Source organism: Archocentrus centrarchus, chromosome 8 (genome assembly GCF_007364275.1).
Source record: "Archocentrus centrarchus isolate MPI-CPG fArcCen1 chromosome 8, fArcCen1, whole genome shotgun sequence".
NCBI classification, from domain to species: Eukaryota; Metazoa; Chordata; class Actinopteri; order Cichliformes; family Cichlidae; genus Archocentrus; species Archocentrus centrarchus.
In genome coordinates, this window is record NC_044353.1 from 27,132,997 (window position 1) to 27,145,103 (window position 12,107).

The following is a 12,107-nucleotide window of genomic DNA, read 5'->3' on the forward strand; positions in this document are numbered from 1 at the left end:
TTAAAGAACTCGCGCATCATCTCACCCAAAGCTTCTGAAACAGTCTTGAGTCAGTCATTTAAAAACAGCACATCAGTGCTCTGGTGCTGCTGCAGTGCAGTTCAGTTTTGTTTTTGCCAGCTGAGAGGTCTGCATAGTGTGAACAACACCTTGGAGGACTGACTCATTCCCCAGGCTGCAATGTTGTTTGTCTTGCAGGGCAACATGAGAGGACAGGAAAGGAATGGATTAACACGCGTAATGGGCAGTTAGCTCACAAATGTGAGCTGGAAGAGGAAAGCACATGGAAGTTTTTATCTACACATAAATTCAGTACTGAATGACTGATTTGTTCCATTGTTATGAGCATGCAGTCCAACACTTGTAATGGCATTTAAATAACAAAGATTAGGAAAGAAACTTCAAGCAAAACAATGACATTTTCCCTATACAGGCAGGCCGTTGCTTTATTTTAGAGTTTAGTGAAAGTACAACAAAATAGCCCTAACATTTTATCACTTATCTTCCACAAAGAAACATATTTAAAGTAACAACAACAGCATTAATTTCAGTGAATCCAGTTGGCATGAATGTAGCTGATGAGGAAAATACTGTTAAATGAGCAAAATAAAATCAGATACTTTTGCTTCTAAAATGCACTTGTGGTAGTTATGCTCACACGCACCTTCGTGATATTTCAGTTTTTTTTTGTTTTTTTTTAAATCCCATTTCAAGCTCTTAATTTACCATCATTCACCAGAATCCATTTTCACCATTACCGATGTGGCAACAGGAAGCAGTGTCAGACAGCAAAGTTAGACAATTAGTCTTCATGTCTGCTGGACAACACTGTCTTTGTTTCATCTCCAGACATTCTGCTTCAACACGGTTCTCCTCACACGCACACACTCCGTCACTACGCCGCTGTGCCATCCTGTTATTAGAGTCGTTTCAGGAAATTAATTCCTCCTTAATTCCAGGGACTAGACAGCACTTCCACTATCACAGCTTCCTCATGTCCAGAGGCTTAGTCCAATTTGCCATCATTTCAGAACAAGACAAATATGTAAACAGCTTATAAAGTATGCGCACACGCAACAACAACAAAAAAAAAGGAAGGAAATCCAAAGCATTTGTCTCCACAGTGCAGTGTTTTCTCTTTTCTCACTCCTCTGCAGTGCAAAAAAGGAAAATATGAGAGAAAAAAGCATCAAATAATAAATAGACTCTCTTTTATATATATTTCTGTGTGTATATATATATATATATATATATATATATATATATATATATATATATATATATATATATATATATATATATATAAAATGATGGGTCTCTACATGAGCACACAGCTCTTGGCCCGGTCCTTTCTCATGGCTGGTGCCTGGTCCATTTGCTCAGTCCGACCCGGCAGAGGTGGAAGGGGCAGTTGTGAGACTCGCTTCAGGCCTCTGCGGGAACTGCTGCGTTTTAGCTGCGGCTTGTGCGGCCGTCGCACTGACGCCAAGGTGGTGATGTGGAACACATCCCGAACACTGTTTTCAGAAACCTTGGAGGTGCACTCTACATAGGCCACCGCCCCCATCTGGCGAGCTATCGCGCTGCCCTGGAACATAGAGACAGGCAAAGAAGAAATTAAAAAGCAAGTAAAGTTAAATATGACAGCATTTTCCAAAGCTACAAAATAAAGTCCAAGAAGTAGAAGGAGGCAGGAAAAAAAAAACCATGCATCATCTGTAAATCCTTTTAACATTCGTCTCTGATTTCCTGATATCCTGACTATGTCTCAACAGTGGCTTTTCTTTAGTTTCCTTGGGCTTTAAGAGGTCCTGTTAGTTTCCTTCATGTCATTCTTCAATGTTTCACAAAAAAATAAAAGAAATAAATCTCTCACTGCATCCTGCATTGTATCTTGGCATAAGCAGACACTATATCTGAACACAAGAAGACTAAATATCCTCAAAGAGGCAGCAATTCTGAGATATAGATGTTGATCTAAACTAATTACTGAAAGCCAGTGATCTGAACATGTCTGTCGACAAATGAATCCCCTCCATCTGAAGCATGAATAATGTAGATGTTGACTCCTCAGTCTGCGGTAAAACAAAAGGATAGGAGTCAGCTGGGCTGGTTTTGACATGGTCTCTATGCGGCTATTTAGAGAGAAGACATTCACACTAAGCACCAGAGCTTACCCCTGAGTAATGTTACAATAACCCAGTTATTTGAAATTGTAAATTGTTTGCTCACGATCAAATCAGACCCAAATTTAATTTTTAGAACCCCTAAGCCCCCTCTCTTCACTACAGTACCGCACAGCCTCATCTCTTGTTTCATGACAAGACAGAACTGCATTTCCCATGACCCTACAACTGCATGCTCTCCAGCACAGAGAAAGATTTTCATCTCAAGTGGAAGCGGTGTGATTTTCATCACAGCTGCACTGAGGCGTATATAAGAAGCAATGAAGGCCTCATTAGGTGAAACAGCAGATTTAGATTCCAGGGTGGCGGTGGGAGGGGAAAGAGGCAGACTGCAGTGACAAGTGGAAACGCTCGATCGAATCTCAGGCAGATTAGTGTGGAAGTGTCTGGAGTTCACTCGGTGGTCATTCTCAAGGCGACTCCTCAGCGCTGTTGGAATTCAATTTAAAGATCAGCAACAGGATAACAACATAGGCTATTAGATTAGAGCACCAAAATGTTTATTGTGCACAGCTTTGGCATCTGCCATGTGACACACATTTTCCGGGCATATTAGAGAAGCAAACAGTAGCTGCCTCAAACCAAAATAGAGACTGAGAAGCACCACGACAAACACTTTCTGCAGGTAAATAGTCCCCAGCCATTTTCCATTACCTCAGTGGTTTGTCACTCTTCTTTTGCTTATGTATCTTATTTATATGACCTGTCTGTTTTTTCAGTTGCTGATTTTTTTGGAAACAGCATGCTTTTAGACTCCAGTGAGCTCTCAGACAGTAGCTGTGGGGTGTGTGTGGGGGGGGGGCTCCTTTGTTTTGAGGGCTTTTGTGTGGTGCTGAAAAAGCCCCTCCACTTTTTGTATGTCTAACACAGGAGAGCACACAAATTGAACACACTGAAAGCTGATTAAAATTCACAGATTTACAGAGCAGTTTATCATCCCCTCCCTCTTCTCCCCGTCCCCTTGGCTTAGAGGTCACGGCAGCATGTGATAAAAGGGCTCACTCGTTTATCACTGTCCATTTTCTATTCATCCTGCATTTTGAAAATCTGTAAATCTGCATGAATATTTCATTTAAGGAAAAAAAAAAATGTGTCCCTAGACATAAACTACACTAACCACTTGTGCCTCTTCTGCAGCCCTTGCCATAAGCAACATTACAATCCCTGTCAGCAAATTTTGGTCAAAACGCCAACACCAGCAATATGCCCCCGAGGGGTTTAACACTGTTCCAGTAGTGGTCGTGTGGTATGTTATTGTGTTGCGTGAGCCTTTTCTCGCACTCCTTTCCTCAAAACCTCAAAAAAGAGCTGATACAACACAGTAAAATCTAATTTAATCGCTTTATTGCTTTCTAATTTCTTTTCCGCATCTGTTTTCAAATCTGTCCGTCTTCCCAGGGCACCTTCCAAGTCTCAATCTCTCTCTCTCTCCATTCTCCTCCGATATCCATCATCTGCTAGTTCTCACCTGCTCGTGGGTGACAGGGATGAGGCGCTGCTTGGAGAGTTCCCTCAGGGTGTTGACATCTGTCCTCATGTCCAGCTTACAGCCCACCAGCACCACCTTGGCATTTGGACAAAATTCTTGCGTCTCTCCTTGCCACTGCGGAGACGTGAGCCGACACAGAAAAACAGAAATATTTCCCTGATTATGTCAAACATGAGCGCCGAGCTGCCTGTGCTGAGGTGCAGTGATGACCTTTTGGCTGCTCTGACACTGGATACCGGAGCATGAAGGATATTATACATTTCTTCAGTTGCAGGGAATTCAAAACAGCACATAACTTTGATTCCCAGTGTGATTTGAAATCCAGCCCTCATAGGGTTGAGAATTTTGTTTTCCACGGACTGTTGTTACACCATTTTGTTCACAATAAATTATACAATATATGTCAGTAAAGAATATTTCATTCATCAAGATCTGATGTGTGCTCCCTTCATTTTTTTGAGCAATAATTTTAAATCAGACAAACCAGTCAACATTTTTTTTGTTCCAGTCATTTGTCAGCCACAAATGGAGGATGATGTACTATGCTTCTGTTGAATACCACTGTACTAATTTTTTTTTTACTTTTTTGGGGGAAAACAAGCCATTTTAAAGACAATCCTTTTTGTCATTTTACCAGGTGCAATCATAAGGTTCCTCTGTGCTGCCAGTAAACATCAAGGATCATACCTTCTTTAAACCTGTCTGCACCACTTCCAGCATGGCTGCCATTTTCAGATTGCTCCCCTTAAGTCCCTTTTTGTGCATTGAATCCCCTCACTGTGTCAAAATGTCAACCCTTCAACTTTCATTTCTTTGTGCAGGAGAGGACAAAGTTGCGGGAAGCCAAAACTGGCAAGCAGGGTGGTGATGAGTGATGATTGTGTTGGTGTGGCCAAAAAAACTTGTCAGTGTGCTGTGTGCTGGTGCACAATGACACAATGACAAGCCCCACTGTTCATATGTTCTTCCTCACACGCCTCAGGACATTGAGAGTCTGACCCTGGGGGATGAATTTATGTTGCTCAATCCCACAAATGTGCCTTGTGCACCTGGTCTTATTAGCTGCCTTCGGGATTGAACACTGCAGAAATGTAGATCTCATCAGCAGGCGTATCCTCCACATGAAAGTCAGCTGAGGTCCAGGGTAAAATCTCATGTGCACAAAAGGGCAAAACAGCAGCAGTGCAGGAAGTGTTCCAGAGGTGCACAAACAGAAGACCTTAACAGTGAGACATGCCAAATTTAAACTGGGCATGGTTTTTGATTTGTATGGGCTGATTCCTGAAATGTTATAAAGCAGCTCATTATTGGCATTTTTGCCAAATTGGCAACTAATTAATCAGAAGCCTGATGGAAAGGGCAATCTCTAGTATAAAGCGTAAACTGATATGTAAATAATAAATCCAGGGATGCAATTAACAGTTACATTCATTGTGGATAAATCTTACAGTGTCAATTAATCGTTTATTTAATTAACGAATTATCAGAATGTATCAAAAAACATTTTAAAAAAAACAAAACAAAAAAGGGTATGGAATTTTATTTTGCATAAAAGTGAGAAGCTGAAACAAGAAATGTTTGCCAGTTTACTTGAAACATGGCTTAAAGATGAAGTGATCAGTAAAACAGCCGACAGATTAACTGGCTCTGTCAACCAGCCAGGATTAATCAGGTAATCATTTCACTTCTGATCAACAGAATAAAGAGACTTCCTGTTTTTTTAATGATACAAGGCAATGTTCACTATTTCACTGCAACAGCTATAGGACCATGTACTGTAATGTGACTTTTTTTATTCACGTCAGTTTTGTTCGGGTTTCTATAGTATCTAAGGTATATTATACTTTCCTTACTCAGTCTCCATCAACAAAATCTATTTCAGGCTCTGTTCGGGAAAAGGTTGAGCAGGCTTCCTTCTAAAATCACCCTGAGATTAAATGTCACTTCTGAAACTCAGCTGAACCAACGCAGTCTCTCCTCCTGGCAACACAAACACACAGCAGCCCTGAAATATTCTGCATGCCATGTGCAGAATGGCAGGGTGTCCATTCATGCCTCATATTGAAAACAACCTCTGACCTTTCAGGCACATCCCCATTATGTCAATGACATCCAATCAAAAGCTTTGATTGTTTAACCCTTTGCAGCTGTCATCTAGAAACCTCGGTGACCTCCTAACTCCCGGAGGTCAAGAGTCTAATTTGGGATGGCGATTGCGCAACAGGTTTTCCATGTGCCTCTGAGTTTCAAGGATTACCAGGATGACAACTAAGGGCCAAGGGTCATGGCAACCCCCATGTCAAGTGATGCATGGGAAAGCTAAAGCTGGGGAGAAGTGCTGCCTCCCCCTGTTGACAGACTCCACAGATGCTTGAGAGATATTGGTGGGTTAAGGAAATGGTGTCCCGGGTTAGATCTACAAAGTCTGCAAGGGCATTTTAGCAGCTCCCCTCAGACCACTAAACACGTCAACAGGCCCACAAGGCCTGGGAACTGTCTTCAGACCACAAGGCATGCTGTTCAAAGGCAAACTCACGCACACATGGTTTCAAGATGAGATCCCACTAAAAGGCACAGGTCTGAGTTACATGATACACATGCATGCAAACAGACCCATTAAGTTGGGCATAATTACACCACGGGTATTTCACTATATGTGGGCACACAATCTGCCACTGGCTATAAAAACATGTCTAAAACCACATTTGATGACTCCACCCGGCTATTACATCCATCCCAACACAGTGTTCTCAGCCATTATCCACCTTACAAATGTTAACTGACACTAATTAGTGACGTATTCAGCATAAAACTCATATTTAAAATCATAAATGTTCACAGAAACTCTGTTTCTAACACTCTTGAACATGCTCTAAAACGACTTCTCTGACATGTCTGGTGTGTCTAATTTGCGTATCTGATATTCCTCTTGAACCCAGCCGGCTGCAAACCCTCTCATTTCGTTCTTCACACTGACCTTCTATTGCTTGCAGGGACGTGGGTCAAGTATCCGTGGACATTTTGATGAGATAAAGAAACGGGAGGCTTTAACCTCAGTGCTGATTTGCTCTATTGTTAAGCCGTGAAAAGCTCCTGGCACAGAAATCTAAGTCGATACAAGATGCTGATCAGGAAAAACTGAATTGCTTTCTCGTTGGTTCCAAAGTACTGAGGGGGGAAAAACAAAATCTAGTAAAAAAAAAATAAAATAAAAATACTGACCTTCTTTATGACACTGTCCAAAGTCTCTGGACGGCTGATATCGAAGCAGATAAGAACTGCATCTGAATCAGGATATGCCAACGGCCTCACATTATCGTAATAAGAAGAACCTGTGGACACACAATAAGATATGATATAAGGTCATGATGTCTTCTGGGAAATTCCTATATGCACTTGTTTTTAACCTGATTTAACCCCGTGAGGCTCTGCATCCCAACCATATGGCCCATTCTGTCAATTAGAAACATACTGCACACTGCTGGAAAGTGATCCAAAGGTTGTTAATACATGAATAGTCCATTAAAGCAGGCACTGTGGCACACACTTGGACATGTTGCAACTTGAATGTACTCTGTAAATGCAAATTAACCTTGATCTTAGCAGTTATGTGCACATATTTACGTATCTTATTCTCTTGGGCTTCCACACAGCTGTGCCTCTTCTATCACAGTGCTTCGAGAGGAATGCCGAGGAGTTACTCCCAGCAGCACACACAGACACACACACAAAAGTGAATTAGAGTAGGTTGAGGACCAGAGGACTGGCACGCACAATCCATAATCATCTTGAAACGACAGGGAATGCCAGCACAAAGGCCAAACTAAAGGTTGGACCCCTTAATTCTCTCGTTGCATCCCTCTTTCTGTCTCTCTTGCAAATGGTCCTTGATTTAAAATCTTCCATTTTCTTTTAGACTGTATGAGATTCACATGCACTCACACGCTTCTCACCACTCTCGCTTTTCAATTTTGTACCTTGATCAAATTTGAAGGCAGAGTGGCGCCTCTGTACTTCCACAAGTCGCTCACTTACACAGCTCCTGCTCTCTTGCAGCTCTCATTAGGAGGCTTGTAAAAAAAAAAATATCTGGGCTCTCGTGGATGTGTGGCTGTGGCCATGGGCACCCGCCCTCCTACCTTCGTGAGCTGCTGTGGACCTTATGTTCTGCATCCTTGCTGCATAAATTATAAATTTAGAGCCATGGAAGCTCAAAGATTTAATGATACATTTGGCCACATTCTGCTTTACATGCAACAAAATTAGTGACTCACATTACACTGTAAATAAATATTACATGCTTTGGAATATTAAACATCTCATTTAGGGTCATACAAACTGTTTGTTTTAATATTTATACGAAACTAAATTTTATGTTATGTTTATGTATCAGTGCTTCATACCAGACTTCACCTACCACACAATAAACAGACTGTTAGAGCTCCATGCTTTAGCCTGGTGGGATAAATAGAGTTTGCACAAAGCACGACATCCTGTTTTAGCATCACTATGTTCTCTTAGTTAATGACGGAATGAGACTGTGACAATAGCTGCACGTGGCCTGCAGCCCCCATCATTCAGCTCGCTGTCCTGTGGTGACATGCTCCCTCCTCTCTGAGAACACTGCAACAGGCTCCCTGTCGCTGTTTTTTGTTTGTCACCAAAACGCACATTAATATCAAGAGCTAAAAAAGAAATAATATATAAGACTTTAAAAAAAAAAAACTATTATGCATCATTTACTTTGGCTTCAGATTTCTCTCAGTTTAACATTACTGACCTTGACACCATTGTTTATACAAATTACTGCCCCTGCAGCTGGAAATAATATATATTACACCATTCTCACAGTGTGGATAACTAGTTACTGTGTTTCAAAATGGCATTCAATAAATTCTTATAAAAACTTGCTCACCACTGTTGGCTGACTTGTTAACACATTAATGACAGTTAAATCAGGGCCATGCTTGTCAAAAAAAGATTGTTGTTTCTATGTACAGTCATTTGTAGTAGGTAATATGGCTCTGTTATAGGACCTGCCTGACTTTATGAATAGCTGGCAGTGTTAGTGCAACAGTAAGAACCCAGAAAAGATGAGTGGAGGTGGGTTGCAAGTGGTCTCGCAAGTGCATGGTAACCATAGGAAGACTAGAGAAGCTTAAATAACTGGTAATACATGAGATTTTTCATTTTTGCTGCATCAAGAAGTCAAGTCAAGTGTGTTTGATCAGCTTTGAATGTGCCGTGCAAAAAGTCTGTCATTACATCCTCATGCATCTGGACATAAAACAGAAGACACAAACAAACGCATGCTCTCCTGGATAAACTCCAGAATCCTTTGTCTTTAAACTCTGCAAAAATTCCTTAAGGATGTTGTGCAAAATCTTTGACAAATACTTTTGGCAGCCTTGTTTTTCTACCTTTAAAATATTTATGCTGTAATCATAATTTCAATGCAATATACAGGAATGAAAAAAGTAATTTTAACCTACACCTTGCAGGGCATTATCAGGAATTCATAGTCTCCTTTTCATCTTATTAACACAAGATTGCTACAGTTCTGTACTGCTGAGAGAGCAGGACTAACACAAGCACACACAAACCACATCCCCAGGAAAGCCAAATCACACGGATGCCAAGCCTGACAGTCAGCAAAGCTCACTTTGTAAGACAGCAAGCTGTGATAGGTAGCGGTCACACATGAGGTGCTGTAGCTGCTGAAGTTGGTCTTTAGTATGTATCGCAGTGCAGCAGACCTGTACTAAGGTTAAAGATGAAGAAGAAATGAGACGCCACTGTGGGGGTGGAGGGGGGGGCAAAAAAGATTTAATGAGTTTGATGCTGGGGCTAGGGCGTGTTACAGTTTTTTTTTTTTTTGCAACAAAGAGAGAGAGGGAGAAGCAACCAGGGAATTAAAGCAAAATCGAGATGAAGAGAAAAAGATGTCAGATAAAGCAAAGTTGAGACACCACCACTAGTTTGACTCAAGAAGTAATTAGAAGCTGAAATGAGTCCACTGGGATCAATTTGTCAGTCCCAAAGATCAAAATGATTGGCAGGTCATGGTCACGGCAGGGCTTGTCACAGCACAGCAATTCAGAGCTCCTCTGCCCTGAACGACAGGGAAGCTACCTCAGCACTTTTGCAAAGTCGGGGGGGAAAAAAAGTCTTCTTGGGGAGAGGAGAGGGTTTTTAAAAGAAGCCGAGCAGGCACAAATAAAAACCAATCAACATAACAATCAAGAGCATGAGTGTGAAAAGAGAAGAAGAAAGGGGAGAAAGCATTTTCTCCTGCCAGTTCTCCAACAAAAAGACATGACCAGAGATAAAAGAGGATGTTGCTGGGTGGAGGGGAGGGTGAGAGTGGATGTTTGGGTAGGTAATGAAAGCAGTGGACTCGGCAGGACAGATCAAATAAAGAGGTATGAGAGCTCTGGCTGGGTTGGCTATTGGTGAAGTTGGCCTGTGCCCATTCACTGTGAGGTGGAACAAAAGGTCAATTGAATTTCAGACATAGGCAGCATGAGATGGATGGGGCAGAAGGGTGTGGGAGGGGAGCGTAGCCTGGCAGGAACCACTAAAAATCATCACGCCTGGCAAGGAGCAGGGCCCTGCCACGCCGTGCCAAGGACACGCATAAAACAGCCCTCACAAAACCTCCTTGAGCATTAGCATTAGCATGATTTAGCACAGGAGCTCTCTCACAGTGGAAAGTGCATTTCTGTCTTTATTTCCACAGGGCTAATTAGTGCAAAGCCACACTGCAGAACCACGCAAGAGGTTGCACCTAAACAACATGACAGAGGTGGGAGGAAAGCATTCCTCGATGGCTGTCAGTCGAGCTTCATCAAAGGCCAGAAATGTCCCAGTGGATGCTGAGGCGGACAGGAACTTAGTGGAGCGCTAATGTACAGTAATAAGAATTGAGGGTTTGCTGTATGACTTAATTTATGCTCCCTCTCCCTTGACACATCGACTCTCCTGTAGGGACAATCTGACTGTGGCATGACAGCTCTCTATCTGTTCATTCAAAGTCTCTTCTATGAAAAACTCTTTTCTGATAGGACTGACAAGAAAAAAAAAAAAAAAAAAAACTTCAGAATAGCACACAAACAGGACATCCAATGGGGAAGACTTTGTGGGAATCCAGTGAAATTGAGAGTGAATCAACACCTCAAGAAGCCTTTATATTTTTCAATGCATTAATCTTTAGCATCACAGCAGGAATGTTCTCTTTCTCTCCCTGTTTGCTCCATGCTTATTGCAGAAACAGCAAAAAAGCAAACCATTATGAGTAAGGGATTGGGGGGGGTAGTCTTTTGCCTCAAGGCTCTCTGATGTGTTCATGCACATATGGCAGAGAGTCAACAGCAACTAAGAGCCTCATTAGGCCATATAGAAACTCTGAAAAACACCCATGCAGACAAAGGCAGGGTAACAAACACCCTCATAAATGTCACCAAATCACCAAATTAACGAAAAATGGGTCTCTTTTCTTCTCCTTCAGCTGTTTTCCTCCTGAAATCCACCTTCAATGTGAAGGGAAAACATTTTAAGTTGAGGTGGCAGAGTATCTTAGCAACCTGAGGGATGCAAATGGCTTCATTGCGAGGCCCTAAAAAGGAAGAAAGGGAGAAGAAAGCAAGAGACTGAAGGCACACCAGTGCATTGCTGATTAGAGGTGACTAAGAGGAGAGTTGGTGCTCCAACTTTTAAGAGGCTGAGAAGACTTTCAACACTGAAGTTCCGTGTTGTGACTTCTTCTCAATTAAGGTTCAACTCAAACAGAAATAAACACAGACTGCGCCAAGACACCCTTTGAGAGGAAGCAGAGTTACTCTGACCTAATGTGACACACTACTATACAAGACAGCATGTCTTTTATGTGAACGCACACCTCCATAAAGCTTTCTTTTAGAAGTCCACATCTAGAAGCCATACAGGTGCTTATAGAGCCACTGACCTTATCTGAACTGTCACACTCTAAGTGGAAAAAAAAAATCTAACTAGAAGATAAAAGTGCCAGATACAGCATATTGCAAATTGGAGATTTTTTTTTTTTCACTTTTAGTATGATCTGCTTTTTAAGAACTACATATTTAAAAGTATTTTAGTGATTTAAAAGTATTGGACTAGCTATTTATTGGCATGTTCAGAGTTTCATACAATGATTCTTCTGGAAATCCATCTAATATCCTAACAGTCATTAATTAATAGAGAAATTACTTAATGTTAACAGACAGATAATATCACAGAATTTTCTTTTAAATATTAAATGACTGTGGGTACTTGAACATGTGGGTACCTCATAAAAATGTTGAAATGGTCTAAGAAATATTGGCCCTGAAAGCTAATATTGCAATTTGAACATTCATATTACACCATGACATGAAATCTTGGCCACATTTTGTGCAATTTCTTAATACCAAAGA

At 41.4% G+C, this 12,107-nt stretch overlaps 1 protein-coding gene across 1 annotated transcript in view; it reads right to left on the reverse strand.

Moving 5' to 3' along the window:
* Positions 1-1,315: 1,315 nt before the first annotated feature.
* The window catches only part of rnd2 (Rho family GTPase 2), a 28,811-nt gene continuing 18,019 nt past the window's right edge, over positions 1,316-12,107 (reverse strand). The window contains exons 3-5 of the mRNA XM_030736121.1: positions 6,898-7,007; positions 3,655-3,789; positions 1,316-1,588 (exon numbers count right to left, since the gene is read on the reverse strand). Of these exons, the coding sequence (XP_030591981.1) occupies positions 1,319-1,588; positions 3,655-3,789; positions 6,898-7,007 (515 nt within the window). The 3' untranslated portion in view covers positions 1,316-1,318. The remainder of the gene's footprint in view (positions 1,589-3,654; positions 3,790-6,897; positions 7,008-12,107) is intronic.